The sequence below is a fragment of the Pleurodeles waltl genome, chromosome 4_2 (genome assembly GCF_031143425.1).
Source record: "Pleurodeles waltl isolate 20211129_DDA chromosome 4_2, aPleWal1.hap1.20221129, whole genome shotgun sequence".
NCBI lineage: Eukaryota > Metazoa > Chordata > Amphibia > Caudata > Salamandridae > Pleurodeles > Pleurodeles waltl.
Window position 1 is genome coordinate 484,415,545 of NC_090443.1, and position 19,815 is coordinate 484,435,359.

General features: G+C 44.2%; 1 protein-coding gene across 2 annotated transcripts in view; it reads right to left on the bottom strand.

Annotated features, from left to right (window-relative positions):
* RTBDN (retbindin) overlaps nucleotides 1-19,815 on the bottom strand; it is a 138,166-nt gene that overhangs the window by 64,622 nt on the left and 53,729 nt on the right. For both annotated transcript variants that reach the window (XM_069231859.1, XM_069231860.1), the window contains exon 2: nucleotides 13,287-13,446. In XM_069231859.1, the coding sequence (XP_069087960.1) occupies nucleotides 13,287-13,440 (154 nt within the window). In that variant the 5' untranslated portion in view covers nucleotides 13,441-13,446. The remainder of the gene's footprint in view (nucleotides 1-13,286; nucleotides 13,447-19,815) is intronic.

The window sequence follows — 19,815 nt, forward strand, 5'->3', positions numbered from 1 at the left end:
AGGTACCTACCCATCCACCCGATTTAACAGCTAAGGTGAGGGTGTAGTTCTTGATGGTTTTTTTTCTGTCTGCAGCTCGGCACAAAAAGGGCTCTTAAATAAGGTGAAAGCTTGGGTGATTGGTTGATGAGGGAGTGAAATGACTGATGGATAGATGTGTAAGTCACAGGGTGGATGGGTGAGTGAAAGGGTGGATGGACGAACGAGTGAAAAGTTGGATGTAAGGCTGCATGAGTGAAACAATAAATAGAACAGTGTAAGGGAGTGTGGATGGATAGATGGACAAGTGAAAGGAGGGATGAATTAAAGAGATGGTGAGTGGGTAGATGAAAGGTTGAATGGATGGATGAGTGAAAAGATGGATGGATGATGAGAGAGGATGGATGGATAAGTGAATGGGTGAATGGATGGTTGGAGTGAAAGGGCGGATAGATGGATGTAATGAAAAGGTGGAGCGATGGATGAGCAAAAGGGTGTGTGAAAGAATTGATGGGTGAGTGAAAAGGTGGATGGATGGATGAGTGAAAGAATGGATGAGTGAAAGGGAGAGTGGATGAATGAAATGGTGGATGGATGGCTACGTGGAAAGATGGATAAGTGAAAGGGTAAGTGGATGGAAGTATGGATGAGTGGTTGGGTGGACGGATGAGTGAAATGATGGATTATTAGATGGCTGAGTGCAAGGATGAATGGAGTGAAAGGATGGATGGATAAATGACAAAGGATGGATGGATCAGTGAAAGGGTGGATGGAGAGATAGGTGGGTGAAAGGGTGCAGCGATGGAAGGAGAGATTGTGAGATGGGTGCATAAGTTTGAATATGGATGGACAGAAAGGTGAAAGACTGAACAATATATAAAATAATGAATGGATGAGAGAATGTAAACGTGAAATTATGGATATCACAGGTGGATGGAAGGATGAATGGGTAGACGCTTGGGTGGAGACAACAGAACTCTTCTGGGGGGGCGGGGGATTGATGACTTGCTTTGTTTGCTTGGTGCCATAAGAGATTTAGTTCAAAGTAGGGGGTATTTTACATTTCTGACTACTCCCTTGGGTGTGGTGCATGCTGAAAGTAAAAAGAAAGGTAAATGATGCAGTCAAAACTGGCTGCGCTATAGTGTTTTTTTTTTTTTACTTTCAGCCATGTGGCAAAAAACACTGACAAAGCCAAACAGCTCCACTGTTTGGCTTTGTTTGCTTTTTTAAGACATAGGCGATACTTATTGCCAATGCTTGTTTTTTCTTGAAATGGTATTACTATCTGAGTTGCTTTATCCATGCACAATTACTGTCACCCAGTTGTGGAAGAGTTAATTAATACTGATCAATCAACCCACACCCAAAACGAGGACAGTTAGTCAATACTGGTCAAGGGAGCCGAAAGCGTGACATGAGGCTCCTGTCAAGGCGCATTTCTGCAATAATCCACGTACTGGGCCAGGATTGCGTTTATGAGGGTGAGCTTTTTATGCACAACTAGAAAATTAGATTGTTTTACATCATTACTTCAGATACAATCTACAGCGCATCTGAAGTACTTCTTTAATCATGGCGGTGTCTCCAGATGCAACCAGGTTAAAGACTGGATTAGGACAGAGTGCAGATCTCAGAGAGGAGACACCCTTCTTCACCTGACACATGTTTCATTTCATCTTGCCCTGCGTCCCTGGTCCCTGTCTGTTTTTTCTAACAAGAGGATCATTTTAAAAAACCCGGCTGTGGTTTTTAAGTCAGGTTTTGTGAAGTTGCTGTATCCTGCGGGTACGATAAGCTTCTCTGTGCACTGGGCTGGGGGGGGGGGGGGGGTTGTATGGATGAAAAGATAAGCTTTCTTAGAAGAGAGGAAGTCTCTTTTTTAAACAGGCTTGATGTGAGGATTCTAAAATTAAGCAAGGACCTGAGAGAAAACACTTTCAAAAGTCATAAAAAAAATAAATGTGCATCAGTGATTTCTATGTTGATAAAGATTTATTGTGGAAAATACTAATAATTATAGTGAACCTTGGGCAAGCATCTGACGTATTGCTTGCCTTACCTGTCACTCTTCTTTACTTACTAATTATTCAGTAGCTTTCCTTCCTTTTCTTTAAAGCGCGCATTCTTTACCATCCTTTTGATTTGCTGACTTGTATCCATCTACCACCCACTTTCAGTGAACTACTTTTTAGGTCAAACCTTTAAAACAGTGGAAGCTATCTGGTTAGGGAAAAAACTATAGTGGGCTTACCGATAAAGTACATGGGCTGATAGCTATATCCTCACCTCGCCTACTATTGGTGGGCTTTATTGTCCCTCTCATTTTCTTGCTTCTTATCCAGTGGATTTCCCTGTCTCAGCCTGTCCATTTTGTGTTTGTCCATCACCCGGAGCATTGCCGCTTTACCATCTCTCTGACTGGCCGGCTTCTATTCTTCCATTGCTCACTTCAAGTGAACTACTTTTTTGTGACTAACCACTCCTCCTGGGTGCATGTGTTTTCCAGCTCTCTCCCTCATATGCTTCTTCTCCATGTAAATACCTGCTCCACTCGTCATGTTGCAGTCTCCCCCAATTACCAGCTTTCGCTCTCTCATATTTCTTACGGCCAAACTCCCTTCTACCCTACACAGTGTTGCTTTCTCAATCATGTGCTTCTCCACCAATATCGTGTTGCTTTCCCACATGCGCTGATTCAACCCCACTTGTTCCTCCACTGCCTCCCATGGCCACTGTCTTCTTTAAAATTATTTTTTGAGGGAGGTAGGAGGACCTGACAGAAAATTGCTGCCAGTCCCTCTGCCTTAAAAAAGTGATTTTGTGCTACTTCTTTTTCCATTTTGGTGTATTTATTGATCCAACTAGGACTGGTAAATATATATTTTTTTTTACTTGCATCATTTTGTAGGTGTGGCATTTTGTAGCCCACAAAATAAAGCACCTGCTGCAGCTGCGTTATTGCACTTTTAAAAAATTGTGGTCATGCTGCACACCATTTTTTGATGCTGGTCAGCATCATTAAAAGGTATTGGAAAATGCAATAGATCAGTGGTTCCCGAACTGTGGTCCAGAGACCCCTGGGGATCCGCAAAGCCTCCTTAGGGGGTCCGCGACTTCTTAGAAAATTAAATAATATTAACAGATTAATAAACTGTGTATACATAAAGTGGCTAAATGTACAAGTGAACATTTTAAAACGTACTGTGAAGGTCAGGGAATTTGAAATTGAAGGCTAACAATTAAAACAGTATCCTCAGATTGATTCATGGGAGCAGGTGCATCAATCAGAATATAGTATGGACAATGTGTGGCTTCAATTGAATTTAAAAAAGCTACAACCTTCCTAGTAATTCTTTCATTTGTTTGCAAATTAAATAAAATGTTATCATTTGATTGTGGGTTTGATGAATGCTTGTTTCTGTATTTCTTGTGTATTGTTTTGCGTTTAAAATCGTTGACAATGTTTAAGCTGGGATCCCCGGCTTCCAGTAATGACTCAGTGAGCGGGTCCCTGGATTACAATAATTATTCACTGGGGGTCCCCAGGTTCCAGTAAGGATAAAGTAGAGATCCACAGAAGTCAAATTGTTGGGAACCACTGCAATAGATTCTAAAGGTGAGTCATATTACCCTTGCCACTGCTTTTTTCTTTTGCCTTTAGCACTCCACGAGAGTGCATTTGTTTTCTTACTCTGCTTTCTCCTTACATCCCTGCTTCACCTTGCATTCTCCAAGTTGAATCTTGTGCGTTGCTTGCTTCCCATCTCTGTCCTGCTCGACTTTTTTGGTCTGTCTTTTTAAAAAAAGCAGTTTACTTTTTTTAAATCTAAGCTCCTCAACTTCCTCTATTGCTCCCCCCACCCTAAACCCTGTTATTCTCGCCTCCCGTTAGCATTCACTCCCTACTGTAGCCTATCCCGCTCTCCACTATTTCTTCCCATCTCTCCCGGATGTGTTTTTCAAACTATTATTTCCGTTTGAAGTGCTTGGCAGATGCAATGTGCTGCGCGGGCGCTCCTCTTTTGAAATGCGTTTTCGCACACATTTAACATGTTTGAGTTGTTCTTGTTTTTTTGTGGAAATCACGTGTATTTTGGTGATTTCTGCATCAAAATCCGTACTCTTTTTTCTGCATTGAATTAACCTCCCAAAATTAAAGAAAGGGTCCGACTTCATTGTACCTTGTAATTAGCAGGTGTGGTAAACTCTGCACAATCACTGCGCAACCAAGAGTCTGTGCAGCGGTCGCAAATATCCGGCCCACAGATAACCAGGGCCTTGGATTTCTTTTTACCTCCGTGACAGAGGATTTATTAATATTGTTAGCCATTCATTTCCCTGCATTAGTTTTCTGTGTTGCAGGCCTATCGGCGCCCATTCTGGGCCCCGGAGTGCGAGCGCCATACCACTGACTTATGCTAGTAGGATGACTCAGGCTTGCGACAAATGTGGTGTTGTGGAGGCCGCACATTTGAGTTCGAGTTCAGGTTTTCCCAGACTGAGCCTTCTGTTCTTCAATGGCGGGTGAATTGCATACCTTAAATTTGGCATTAGTAACGTCTGTTTAGTTTCCATTTAGAAACTGCAGAAATGCACTATTTTGCGCTCTATTAAAAATGAGATCATTATATGAAATAATTTTGTGTGCAATTCGTTTATGTAAATTGATCTTAGAACATTATCGTGAAAGTCTGGATGCATTTGGGCCTCCTAGACTGTGCTACATACCGCTAATCAACCCCATGATATTTTCATTAAGATGATCTTCTCTGGCCATGATGAATTTTCGAGGGTCACCTTCTCTCTTAGGGGATTAATGCCAAAACCTTTGTCCTCAAAACACATTTCTGTGGCACAGTTTCGCTCAAGTGACTGCCTATGGTAAGTAGGAGGAAGACGAATTGCATGCTCAAGCAAAATAATAGCGAATCGGTCTGTTGGAAATTCATTGAACTAAGAGATTACCCCACTTTTTCTTTAGATGTGGTACCTGAGGCTAAGGAAAACCAAACTCTACACTTTAATTGAATATTCACCTCATAAAAAGTCAAAGTCGAACACGCTTCCTATAGAGGTATTCTTGTCTTTACAACATTCAGCTCCAAAGAGTGTTTTCTCTGTGAACGGCCTAGTATAAAGTGGATGCCTTGGAATTCCTAGAATGTAAACTCACACATGTCCTTGCTGTTTGAGGAGAGAGCTTAAATCAAACCAGCCCATTTGTACAGATTAAAGAAAGGCTTTGCAATCAGAATGGCACAGTGGCATTTAATTTTACAAGCCACTCCTAGATACTGTTTTTTTGCTTTTGACAGGCTGCCCGAGAAACATTTGACAAATAACATTTGATGGGGATCATATGATTTAAGAATGGGAAATACTTTGCAATGCACCATATATTGAACATATAAACTGCTAATCACATGGAAAGCCATACAGCAATTGAGAGGTTTTCCAACAATTGGACTGGGATTATAGGGGCTTCATCATGTTCTTAAACCTGAGCATTGACCAGTGTGGTCCGGAGACTAAAGTGGCAGAAATTTGTAAACGTGCTTCAGGTTCATATTAAAATTAAAGCTGAGAAAATGTGCTCTTGATTAGTCCATAAGGCAGTGCAGACTGCTAGCCCTTTCCAGACTGGTGCACCTATACCTTTCTATCAGATACCTGTGGCTGGCTTCCCAGGACTACCTACTGATGCTGCCAATGAAATACAAGTGGCACAGGGGGTGGTGCTTGCACTTTCTAGGCCCCACCTTCTGAAACCCCTCCGCCTCAGACAAGTGACACAAAGCAACGTAAACGCATGAATACCAACCATTTCTGGTAAACGCGGGGCTTGACTCATTGGAACACTCTGGCTTGCTGTTAAACATACCTTACCCCACCTAATGTATAACCGCAGGGCATAATGGGAATGCAGCAGCTTTGAGAATTCTTAAATATTTGGTGTCAGTTTTCCCTTAATTTACCAGTTAAAAAATGTTGAAAAGAGTGGCTGTATTTTGTAATGCAGGTTGAAAAGGTTGCTTCCTATTGGCATGTTTTATGGACTCTCTAGGGTCGTAACTCCCAATTTTCGAATATCACATCTCTTAGGAGACATCAACCTTGCCATGCAGTAATGATAACCCCTCTCCTTCTCTCCACCAGCTGAACAACCACTACCCAATCCCACCAGCAAAAATAAAGAGATAGAAAAGGGGCGCAGCTTAAAGGAGACAGCATACTCCACAATATCAAAGCACAGCTTAGCATAACAAAAACACGACCCCCCAAACACGTCAGAAATGTGAGAGGTAGAAATTATGTCGATCACTTGAAAACCCTCTAGAGATGGCTATTCAGGCAACACAGCGGATGAGACAAGAACGTGCTCTCCGTTTTCTCTCTAGCAATTCTTGCGTGGACTGCAGTTGTGTGAATATGAGGACTTGCATCCCTCGCCGACTCATCATTTTTCAGACTATCCAAGGAATATAGCATGATTTCTGTAGATAGATTTATTCTTTGATAAGTTTTCGTTCAAATGGACACTTACTACTGCAGATTCCTCACCCTTAGAATATCCCAAAACACCAGACTGGTTCCAGAAACTTTAACACAGTAGTGCTCTTGTGCGCCTGTAGGGCACACTGTGTGGCTCCATGTTGACTTAATTTCATCTAGAACTGATGAAGGGAGCCACATATAATCACCACCTCTGCCCACTGAAATCTTTTTTTTTCCCGCACCTTTGAACGCAGATCTGGAGTGCCACTCCCACTTTTCCTCGTTAGTTTGTCAAGACTGTTTCTTCCAAAAAGTTTCAACCAGTGTGCAAAGGAACTGTGATCTCTCCAAAAACGACAGGATTTTAAACCATGTAGGACTGTCACAAACAAATGTATATGAAAGACCCGCAAGAGGTATGCCTTTGGCTTCTGGGCTTAGGACACAACTCCATGTCATGTGAGTACTCCTTCGGAAGATGATGGGGATGATTTGCCCCGTGATATCATGATGACAACCTCTATGTGGACTTGCTGGAGGAAAATGCCTAGTTTGCTGCTGTGTAGCTGTGGTTTTGGACTCTAGACATGCTTGGCAAGATCTTGCTGGCAGTCCCTCAATACCTACAGGCCTTCCTGGTACAAACCATTCAGTATGGTCAAGATGGGGCCACATACATCATTAGGTTTGGCCTAGATACTTCTGATCTCATGGGTTGAGGTGTCGGCACCAGTGTGATGCTCCATTACCATGCTTTGATGAGATCTATGGCTTCTCTGATGATGTCTAAGGATCCCCTATGAATATGCCTTTTGACAGGTCTAGCCTGTTTGGAGTGAAGGCAGTTTGGAAAGATTTAAGGTAGAGCTGAGCCACAGTATGTTCTCTGTGCTTTTTGTCACCTGTAAAGGTATTTCCCCCTGCAATTTTGTTCCTTTGAAGGATAGTCAAGTGGATTGCTGTACAGTCTTTGCCAGCCACCCCCCGTCCCTCCAGCAGGCACCCCAGTCCTTGCAGGGTCGGGGTTCGGACAGACAGCACCCACGTGTGCAGGGACAGTGATCTTTCTAGTCCCCCAGCCCTGTGGCATTAGCCTCCAAACCACCTTAATTTAATCTTGGTGACACACAACCAGTGCATAGGAGGCCTAGTCCAGCACCTTCTCCAAGGGTGGCAAGGGATCACACCCAACAGATGGATCCTCCAGATTGTTCAACGTCGCTATGCCCTTCCATTCCTTTTCCATCATACGCCACTTCCACCCACCTCAAAGCACCTTTTGGTGGAACACTCAACCATTTTGTTGCAGGAGCTTAGGCTGCCATGTTGAAAGGAGCCAAATAGAGGGTGCTTGCCTTTGAAGTAGTTGCTGGTTGTTACTCCTGCTATTTTCACAAGGTGAAGAAGGAGGGGAGGCCATTATCCGTATTTAGATCTCTGTCCTCTGAGCGCCTTCCTCAGAAGGACAGATTCAAGATGATTACACTGGCCTAGGTTTTGTCTGCCCTGGATCCTGGTGACTGGATGGAAGTCCTGGACCTATAGGATGCATTTTTATATACCTGGACTGCAGTCCCACAGACATTACCTGTGGTTCTTGGTAGGGTAGGAGCATTTTCAGTTTGCTGTGCTCTACTTCACCCCCAGCAGTGCTCCTTGGGTAGTCACGAAAGTGATGCTGGTGGCCTCCGCACATCTTCCGAGCTTGAGGATACTAGTTTTCCCCCATCTTGATAGCGGGCTGTTAAAGGCATACATGTCACAATCAGTTGTAGACCACCTCCAGAGGACGATGAACTTCATCATATCAGTGGGATGCCAAAGGCATACCTGACAGCTTATCAGAGGCTATTTCATTGGAGCTATCTTGGATAAGGTACAGTTCAGGTTCTTCCCTTCATCACAACGAGTGCAGGACATTGAGGTTAGGGTCCCGATATTTCAGAGTCGTCCTCAGTCTCAGTGAGAGCGACGCTGAGGTTTCTTGGGCTCATGGCCTCCTACATACTGCTTGTCGACTATGCCTGGAGGCATAAGCAAACTCTACAGTGGAACATGAAGTTTCTATGGGTCCATCACCACAGACCCTGTTGGATTCCATCTAGGTTTCGGAGCAGACTGAGAAAGATCTACATTAGATGCTGCCGGAACGCAAATAGATCAGAGGCAGACACCTCCCCCCCCCCATTCAGATCTGATGGTGGTGAAGGATCAATCGCTTCTGGGTTGAGGGGTAGCCGGTCATCTGGGAAAGTTAGAGAATCTGGTCTCTGACAGAAACCCGACTCCCCATCAACTTTTTGGACGTTCAGGCCATTTGCCTGGCACTGAACGGCTTACTGCTGTCCACCAAAGGAAGCCTGCTATAGGTCTTCACAGAAAACATCACCACTATGTGGTACTGAAACAAGCAGAACAGTGTGGGATCTTCGGTTCTTTGCCAGGGAGCTCTTCTCTATAGAGTTGGCTTTTCTTGCTTAGGAACCACCTAGTGTGATCTTTGAACACAAATGTAAAGAAGCTCAACTGCTTGCGCCTGGCAGATGACGAATGGTGTTTGCATCCCAAGGTGACACATAGTACCTTCCAACAATGGGGAAAATTCTGACTGGATCCTTTCGCCACCGCTGAGAACACACACTGTCAAAGATTTTGTGCGTTGGAGTACCTAAGAAGGTTCTCTCTAGGAGGTGCATTCTGACTACAGTGGAGTGTGGGATTCGTATATACCTTTCCCTCTCTGCCTCTCCTGCCACAAGTTCTGAAGAAGATCAGAAACAAGCAGACTCACATCATCCTAATAGGTCTGGATTTGGCCAGGACAGTGTGGTATCCTTAACTTCTGGGCATGATCATCTGTCCCCCAATTATGATTCTGTTCCAGGAGGCTAGACTGTCGCAGCAACAAGACAGAGTTCTATACTCGGGCCTGCACAATCTACACATCCACACGTGGAGATTGAGTGGCGACAGTTGACAGTGTTTGAGTTCCCGCTTGAGGTTGTTGATGTTGTCCTTGCTGCACTGCACCCTTTTACAAAGTCCATTTACGTCGGGCACTGGGAGAAATTTGTGTCTAGGTGTGGTGCTGCAACACTAAACAGATAGAAGCCAAACTTGTCTGGCCCAGCAAGGACTTCAAGTGGGCACAGTTAAAGGTTATTTCTCACCTCTTTTGCCCTTTTTCATTTGCCAAACTAGCCGTCCTTGTTTAAATCATCTGTTCTTTAAAAAAAAAAGATGGTTTCCACTTAAACCCTTTGTAATGCTACATTGGTATCTCAAATTGATTCTGACTTTCCTCATGTGTACTCCATTTGAGACAAGCACTACTGCTTACTGTGTTTTCTGACTCTGAAATACTGTACTTGGCTCAATTGGTTCTGCTCATTCCATGAGTGAGCTTCAGGCTCTCTCGGTTCAGCATCCCTACACCACCTTTTTAGCAGGCGAACTGATGTTGAGGACCACAGTTGCCTTTTGCCAAACGTCCTGACTCTTTTTTTATGTTGAGCAATCTATCACCCTCCCAATGTTCTTTGCTTTGCCTCACCTGTCAGAAGACAAGGAGAGAGGCCATCGCTGAACCCCAAAAGAGCTGTGAGCTTCTACTTCGATCATACTAAAGACCCTGGATGATTAGCTTTTTGTAAGGTTTTCTGCAATAAAGAGAGGCAAGTAGTGCAGAAGATTACTTTATTAGGAGGGTTAGTCCTCTGCATCAAGATTGGCTACGCAGTAGCCAAAAAGCAGCCCACAAAAGTCCTAGAGCTCGTTTCACCAGGGCCAAGTCTCATTTGGAACAGGAAAAGCCTGTTCTCGACGTTTGTAGGCTATGACACGTATCCACACACACATATTCACAGATCACTACTGTCTTGACAGCCAGGTCCAATTGGAAGGGCATTTCTGCCATCCACTCCTGCAGAACATTTTGGTGTGAGTCCATTCCACATTCCCTTCACCTTTTGAAGGTACTACTTTGGTATCTATTCTGAAGTTGAGGCATCTGCGGTTAGTTGTATCTATCAGATGAGTTACTTACCTTTGGTATCGCTCTTTCTAGGGATACTCTGTCTAATTACAAATTCCTCACTGCACTCCTGGCTCCCCGTTCTGTGAAGTGCTCTTTTTTCATCTTAAAAGTTCCTCAGGTAGAAATTAGGAGACTAGTACTCTGATTGGCTTTTAGGCTCCTTGTTCAAATGCACAAACAGAGTCAAGAAAGAAATTGACATCAGTTTCCATGGTGCTGAAACACTACTGTGTAAAAGTTTCTGATCCAGTCTGGGGCCAGGGAATATTTGAAAGATGTGGAACGTACGATAAAGGAGATTACCAAAAGTAACTAACTTGTACACCTTGCCTTCTCCCTCTACTCCTGCTGCTTGTATCGGGAAGGTTCTGAAAATTAAACCACTGTAAGTGGAAGCTCCAAGGGTTACAGCCTTTCTTTGTAAAACATTTCCTATAACAATAATATTGCCTGCACCAGGAGCTCGCAGACCAGGACCTTTTTGTAGGGTTCCGGGATAACACTGTAAATTTGTACTGACACCTTTTTTCTCCTGAGGCACATCCCTTCTCAAGAAGCTCATCAGCAGGACCTTCTCATAATACCTCTCCAGAAGAAGAGGGAAAAAAGTATCTGAACTTTGGTGACCAGCACTTTATTTTCCAGGATTTCCATATCCACCCCACAGTGCACCATGGCTGCTGTAGCACTGTCTTTGAACGCATACTACTGCGACACTTGTTAACTGTGTGCCTTGCTCTTCAGTTTCTCCAAGCTTCCTTTTCCAGCCCCAGAGCTCTGGTCGTCATTCCAGCAATCCATGATGACAAATCTTTAAAGCGAGTGCCCTTTTGTTGTGCTACTCAACACCTTCACCGTGTATTATACGGTCCAACTGTATATCTTCCTCTTCCCCTAAGGTTTCAGGAAGCATCCTACTGGATGGAAACTTTGAGTGAAAAGAACTCTGTTGGTCCCAGGGGCCTTTACATTTATGTTCCTTTTTAGTTTTTGTTTTTATTAGTGGTTTATTGAGCAATAAATAATACATACCCAGTGAGCACAATGTCCTGAGCACTAGATCAGGTACTGCAAACAATTGTGCAAAAAAACAACCCCAATTACAGTGCTTTGCACCATGAACAACCATTAAATGTATACATATTGCAGGTGCTGAGCCAGGAAGAGCAGGGAGTACAGCCGACAATCACGGGGGCAGTCCAGACCAATCTACAATATACATATATATATATAGCTATATATATATATATGACACAAGACATAAATAAAGATAACAACAACATACATCCCCAGTCCTTTGACGCAGTGCGCCCCATCCAGTGGGGAAAGCAATTGTCGCCCACTGGCTGTAAGAGGTAGCTGCAGGTTTGCTTGTTTGTAGTTTGGTTTTCAAGTTGAAGGAGGTAACTATGCAGGAGGTCCAAAATAACATTCGGCCTGCTCGCTGGGGGAAGGAGCAGACAGTATGAGTCTAACTGCTGCCAACAGAACGCGAGAGTACGCACCCAGTCAGAGAACACTGGCAGAGTCCTCCTGCCCCAGCGACAAGCCACTCTGCTCTTTGCCATCACAAGAGCAAGCAAAACATACTTACGCATTCTTCAGGCCAGTTTAAGTTCAGCCCAGCGGGACCATCTTAGGGGACACTGATAGTCAGAACAGTCATAAGTGAGAGGGCCTGGAACACTTGGAGACAGCACCAAGCGCCATGGACTGTGGATACACTCAGAGGCCGGGCAGACCCCCAGGTATGTGATTGGAGCGAGGTACGATAAACACAAAATTCTGTTCGTTTTGCAGTATGATTCATAAATAATTGTAATACGACTTAATGGGAGCACATTGTAGCTCCCCTTTTCACCCTCCTAGAGCCAAAGAGAACATGTGCTTCCTCTTAAGCTCTGATGCATCCGTTATCAGGAACTGGGGCAGCAAATTGCACCCGTCCTGCCAAGTAGCATACCCACGTCTACAGACACACCATTGAACTCCAGTGTTCCACTGTCAAAGTGGGAGCGCCACAGAAGAGCCTCAAATAAAGCTGGGTAAGGAGAAGTCACCGAGACCCTCAACAACCAGGCTGGCTACTCAGTTTGAAAAGTACAGCAGCACTGTGCAACGTCACTCAGGTGCCATCTTGGACTGAACGCTGGGAGGACTGATTCTGTCTCAACATCTAGGGCAAAACACATATCCCAAGACTCCCTCTCCAGCTCAGCTGGCAGGATATCTTTCCACATAGAGCTCTCACAAACTGCGTATGACAACATCTGGCCACTGTTAGGCATGTTTTCTTTATTTTAATGTTCATTTCAAACGAAAAATATATTTTGAAGGACGTTCTGGCGATATTGCACTTGTGCGAAGATATTATACTGTTTATGAGTTCACAGAGAATACTCATGACAGATAACTTGCATTATAAGTAAGTAGCATTTCTTAATGCTAAAATCACCTACGTCAAATACTGTGTGTCTGTTGTAAGGGCTCCTTACCCAGTTTGCCGCCCCCCCGCCCAAGGCTTAATGTTTGTGTTGGCCTGTTGCGCCAACACAACTCTGGCATGAAGGGGTTAATGCTCTAGAGGGCAGCGCGCAAGGCCAAGATTAGTAGCTCTCAGCATATGTGTGTGGGGAGGAGGGTTAATCGGACTTGGCATATATAGGACAGATGGCCAGACTTTGCTCAGTAATCCAAGCTCGCCATTTCCCGTCTCCTTTGCGCAAGGCCTGATGCACCCAGATGCCCCCCTCCGCAGATCGAGTTCACTTACTGTCAGAGTACAGCTGGCACTCCCAGAGCTGAGGTTCGGGTCCTGGGGACACCTTGTGCTTCCCGCCAGTCAGGCAGCTATCCTCAGCTCGTAGGATCCCGCATAGCAGGGTGGCAATCCAGGCTGTGGCCAGAGCTCCTCCGAGGGGACTCATGATGACCTGCAGAAAACAAAGATGGAAACACTGAGGTTTGAATGCTGGGACACCTCATCTACTTGACAACACTCTCTCTCGCTCTCTTTCTCTCTCTCTCACCAGTTCTGAACCATCCGACAGTTTTGCATGAAATTGCACCTGAGCCCACATCAGCCCCTGGAATCCGCTGAAATGTAGGGAGCCACTAAAACATGTCTGTTCCCACCCAAGTGCCAGCTCTGTACACATACAGTTATCTTCTTCAACACCAGGGTGTACCCCAGGTGAGTGATGCACAATACAAAAGCCAGAATACATACATACATGCTTACTCACACTCTGCTGGCGACCTCTCAGGTGCCTGTTGTTTAGCCAAGTCCATAGTAGTTCAGAAGTTATCAACGCCTGCCTGTTCACCTATGTCTAATTAATATGTGGTGTCGTTGAGTGTTTCAGATGGAAAACAACATTTATAGCGCACCTGCTTAGTCTGTGGACCTTACATTACCACTCTTAGGCCTTGATTTAAAAGGGCCTAATGCCACTTTAGCATCGCCTTAGCGTCATTTTTTTAATGCTAAGGCGGCGCTAAGGTGGCCTTTTCCCCGCAACATATACACAAAGTGGCGCAATGCATGCATTGAGCCACTTTGCACCCTTGGCGCTACATTATGCCTGTGCCAGGCTAACGCCATCAGTGTGCATTGTATCTAAGATACGGGGCACCATGGTGTTAGTTAGGGAACTAGCGTCAACATTTTTTATGCTAGTTCGGAACTTTGCAGGATTAGCGTCCAAAATGTTGATGCTAATGCTGCAAAGCCCATTGATGGTGTGCCTACTTTTAATGCCTGCTGTGAGCAGGCTGTAAAAGTGCCAAAAAAATTATGCAAAGAAATCTCTTAGATTTCTCTGCACCATTTTTTCACCCCCCCCCCCCTTAACGGGGGAACGTCCCCTTTGAATACATTATGACTGGCGCGGGCACAATGTAGTGCAAAGGTTACAAAGTGGTACAATGCATGCATTATGCCACTTTGTAAAGTTGGCGTGGTGATGTTGGCCTCATTAGTCCCCATTACTGTAAAAAAAAATTACACTAATGTGGTGCAAGGAAGCACTAGGGGCTCTTAAATCTGCCCTCATTTTTCTTAATGGGCCTCAATGGGCTTTGCAGTATTGGTATCAAAATATTTGACGCTAATCCTGCAAAGCTCCAAACCAGCATCAAACATTTTGATGCCAGTTCCCTAACTACAGCAATGGTGCACCATGTATTAGATACAGTGCACTCATGGTGGCGTTAGGGGGTCGCTAAGGGGCACAAGAAAAGTAATGCTGCACTGTGTGCAGAGCCACTTTTCTTAAATCTGCCCCTTAGTGCTGTATGTTTTTTACGCACTGCTGTTTCTTGTGCAGTATCTCAGTGTGAGTAAGTAAATCTTGCAGTGACACTTCCCATTCCTTGCTTTTGCTGCCTGTGTGTGAGGGAAGCATTCGTTGCTGCTTCCTCTGCTGTACTTTTTGTGGACGCGTGTGTAATGGACGTCGGTATTCCTCACCCTGTGCTGGACGATTTCCGTGTGTGTGAAACTTGCTCTGCTGCTTCCGGTGCTGTACCTTTTTCATGTTGTTTGTGTGTGTGAAGTAGTGAGAGAGACTTATCCCTGCTCCTTCCTTGCTGTACGTTTTGCATATTTGGTTGTGTGATGGATGCCTGCAGTACAGTACTTCGTGCCCTGTGCAGTGCTTGTTGCATGTGTGCTCATGCATGATGGAAACGTGCACTGCTCCTCCCTGTAGTATGAATATTCTGGGCGAGGGGAGGTTGTACAGTTGCTTGCACTGTGCTGCTTCGTGTCCTGTGTGTGAAGCTTACACTGCCCCCATCAATGATATTTCAGTTATGTGCATGGGAGACACTTGCTCTGCTCTTGTTGTACTTATTTCCTTTGTATTTGAAGCTTGCACTCCTTATGGCTCTTTTGTGAATACATGGCAGACAATACCATGCACAGCCTATTGGTACTCTTACATTTGGAAACCTGAATTCCTCATGGACAGGGTCGGCTCCCCTGCAATGGCTAAGCGCAGGCAGATGAAAAATAATACAATAGGCAGCAGTGCTGGGAGGAGTGGGACTGGGCCACTGGAGGGCGAGTGAAGTGCACTAAGTGCGCATGTCAGTTTGGCCGGCCATCTTTGGCCGGCCAAACACACATGCACACTTAGGTTTCTGTAACCCAGCTGTGTTGAACAGCCGGGCTGGAGAAACTGCACAGACCCCAGTGCTCTGTATGAGTGGCAGGCCAAGGAGCTCAGACCAATCCTGATACTGCTTTCATGCTAGGTTTAGCAAGGTAGCAGCGCCAGGATTGCTGGGAAGCCTGTGCTCGTGTCCCAGTGAATGCTGGGACACCATCAGGAGCAGAAGAGCAAAGCAGCAGGAGGCGGTGGAGGGGCCGTGGAACTGTAAGTGTTTTTATTTTTTTTGTTATTTGTCCTCTCCCCCACACCTCCTTGATATTTGTGGTATCCGCCGCTACTCACGGAGATTCTCCCACACCTGTCTGACTACTTCAGGTAAGTGATGTTGTTGGGCACTCTGGCTTATGGAAGGTTTGGGGCTGATTCCGAAGTGGGCTTCTGTCCCAGATTTCAGAAGTCTACATATTTTTTATGTTAGATTTAATTTAAACTCCCTCATTTGATCAGAAAAACATGCCTTATCTTCTCGAGCACAGGAGTATTACATACATTTGGCTTGTAACATCGATTCACTTTTCTTCTTCCTCTTGATAATTATCTCTTGGATTTCCTATTGTATTTCTTACTAAAATGGTTTGTATTGTAGATTTATGGTTGGCTTACTAATCCTGACAATGCATTGGAATGCTTACAACACATAACACTCTGCCCGTGTGGCCCAAAATTAGATTCCAGTTGTAAATTATGCAGTGAAATTTTGTTTTTCCTACGACTTTGGTGCCGCTTGATGAATTTTCACAAAATTTTCAAAAGATATACTTTGCTTAGTTCAGCTTCTGTCTTGAAAGTTTTTAGGTGATCCATTAAGCGCGGGCTGAAAAAAGGGGGGTCCCAAAACATGTTTTCCCCTTTCATTTTTCCATTGGACCTTTAGATACACCTACAGCCTGAACCACTCAACAGAATGACATCAAATTTGGCACAAAGCTAGACTCTATTCCACAGATCAGGTCTTTTGTGGTTTGATGGGAATCCGCTCAGTAGTTTTGGAGTAATTTAAGGCCAGAAATATAGGGATGCCGATCCTCTGCTGATCCAACTATCCCCGTGCTAATATCTGATTGGCTGCCAACAGTTCAACAAGGAAGTGTTGGTAGCCATCTTCATACTCGGCTTCACTCCCAGAAAAAAGAGCCCCCCCAAAGAAGGGGCCATTATAGAGTCATCCTGACCCCCTAGCCCTGGTGCTGGGGTCCCTGAGGGGCCCTACCAGGGCTAAAAAGCATTAAAAAAAAAAATCAGAAAAATCAGCAGAATTTTCCAAGATTTAAAAAAATGCGGTCTCCTAAGCTTTCTATTTCTTTTCCTCCCAGGTGGCCAAGTCCCAGCGGCTTTTGTGAAAAAAAGGTGGGGCTCCAGGCCCCATCTCACTGCCACGGGGACTGCCACCTCCCTGGGGCTTATCAGTCATAAGCAGGGGAGCAATGTGCCCCTTCTGCCCTGGGGACCACCACCTCCCGGGGCTAATATTAAATATGCTGGGGGAGGGGGCACGTGCCACCTTGCGTGCCTTGCGGACCACCAGCCGCCAGGATTTGTTTTTGAAAAAGAAAGAGGGTCTCTTTGGGACCCCCACCGCCCCGGGGCAATACAAATAGAAGAGAGGGGCCACGCAACCCTCCTCGTGTAACCAATAAAGGCCCTGAGCACCGCCATCCCCCAGGGCCTGCTCCTGCTATGTCCCGGGGTACCCACCCCAGGACATAGCTCTTTTCTGTGGCTGCAGCTTTGGAGCTGCAGCCAAGCCACAGCAAACACTTCAGTTTTTGACAGTGGGACCTGTAAAGCAGGTGCCACTGTCAAAAACTGAGGCTTTCATCTCTGTCCCCTGCGACAGAGATGAAATACTTCAGCAAGCAGGGAGCTCCTGTCAAAGGGACTCCGTACTGGCTGAAGCAATAGCAGCCCGAGGGATAGCAAGTAAGTGCAATTTTGTAAAATTAAATAAATACAAAAAAGGTGGGACTACAGGGGAGCCAAAGGCTGTGCGCGGCGGTGGCTCGATTAACGTATAGTAATGAAAATTACCATACATTAAAAAAACTGTAGAAATAAACTGCAAAAAACAAAGGTTACAGAGACTTTATAGTTAGGAAATACTTGTAAAAACACACTAGAAATTCACTGAAAAAAAACAAAAGTTATAACTCGAGCTTTAGCCATGAACAGTTTTTTTGTCAATTTTTTGTGTGCAAACATTACATTGATAGTATCACTAAATTGATATTATCAATGATGTTATCAAAGATGTAATGAATGCCATTGTGGGTAATTAGCAATGCATACCGAGTGTGCGAGTTATAGTTACCTCAGGGCAAGAGTTATAGTTAGTTGAGACAACTCTAACTATAACTGGTGAATTTCTAAGGTTTTGTACGTTTAAAATGTGAGCCTAACTATAACGTCCCTATAACCTTTGTTTTTTTCAGTGATTATGTATATATAAATGTATTACAACATTACAGTTGGGATACTGATTTATTGCATTCATTCTGTAGGGCAGAGGAAAGTTAGTTGTTTGTTATTAATGAAGGTGCTTTAACTATGTATTGATTTGGGTATCTAATTGAGTCTGCGAGTAAGGAGCGAACGTGCATTGTACTATGGATTTGCTTTCCCAGTTCACTGTATTATCAGACAGCAGTATTGTTGCTAACGAATACAGATTATATGTATTTTGGGTTATGCTTATGCAGGCTAGTCCATTATTCTGTGGGGAAAGAGCTCATTCGGATTTAGTTTGGAAGGTCAGGCACGATCTGAGAGAAGGAGACACGGACTATCATGGATTCAGTTAGCAGGGGTATGAAATAAGCCTGTAATGCAAGTCATGTGCCTTTTGGCGATGGGTGACATGCAGTGTAATGCAGGGAGTGCAAGACAACTGTTTTAACTGATATTTTATTTTTATTTTATTTGTAAAGTACAGTATTGTATTCATCAGATTATGTGAATTCTGAAAGCTGTCGAAATTGTATTGATGCTTCTTCAGAGCTCCTTAGATGTGCGTGACAGAAGCCACATTTCATCCTCGATTCCAGATGTTAGCTCCTATTCCTTCTTTGCCAATGATGTGTTACAAATGCTGTTCTGGGACACTATACATTTGTAGCCTAGGCTAAATTTCCCATTCCTGATGATAGTGTAATCCTTGATCCAATTTGTCGTCAGGGGTTTAAATGGGGAAGAGCCACTTTTTCATCACCCTTCTGCACGCCAGGTGATTTACAGCAGCCTCCATCTTTACTGCGAGTGGATTGCACGGTTTGGCAGTTTGGAGAGAGATGGATGTACCACTGACACGTTTCTTCTTATATGGTGGAACAATTAGTTGTGGAGACAATCCGGAGAATAGCATGCTTTTCTGGTAGTGTTTTTTGAGTTTCTTCTGTAAAAATATTGGTCTCGTTTTCTTTATTGCTTCATGTGTTGAGCATGATATATTGAAGGTAGATCACATGACAACAGCCAATGCAAAGGGTTTAGAGACGGTGAGATGTGGTCAAGAATCCTGGGGTGCAGTAGTTGCCTTGATACTGCATTTTGTTTTCTCTGAAGGTTTCTTGTGGTAACTTTTGATGCTCTACATTACAGTTGATTGGCATAGTCCATTCATGATAAAAATTAGTGAGGTGGTTGCCTGGATCTTCTGCAGGAATTTAAGAAGACAGAATATGCATCAGTCTGTCCTGATTGCGCAGAATGTGGATTTGGTCAATTTGATGACTTGTGGGACCATGACGAGTGCACAGTGCATAATCATTTTAAGTGTCATGCATTGGATGATGTTGTTGGCAGTGTTTCTAGCTCTTCAGATCACTTTGGTAATAGGTTTTTGGTTTTACATTCCTCGCAGGTTAGGAGTTCTGGTTTTGAGGCTTGGTGCTCAAGATGACTATTCATCATACAACTAATGTTGGTGGCTTTCATGGCTGTCATTTAATTTTGAAAGGTCATTTGGCTTATCCAGTTTGAGAATTATCTAGGTGTCATCAGCATAGTTCCAGCTATTTTATAAATTACGTTTTCCAGTTGCTGATCATCCTTAGAATAGTAACTTTTAAATCTTTCCCTCTCTGCTGCTTATCCTTGAGCACTTTTTCCAACCATATTTTATTTTACAAT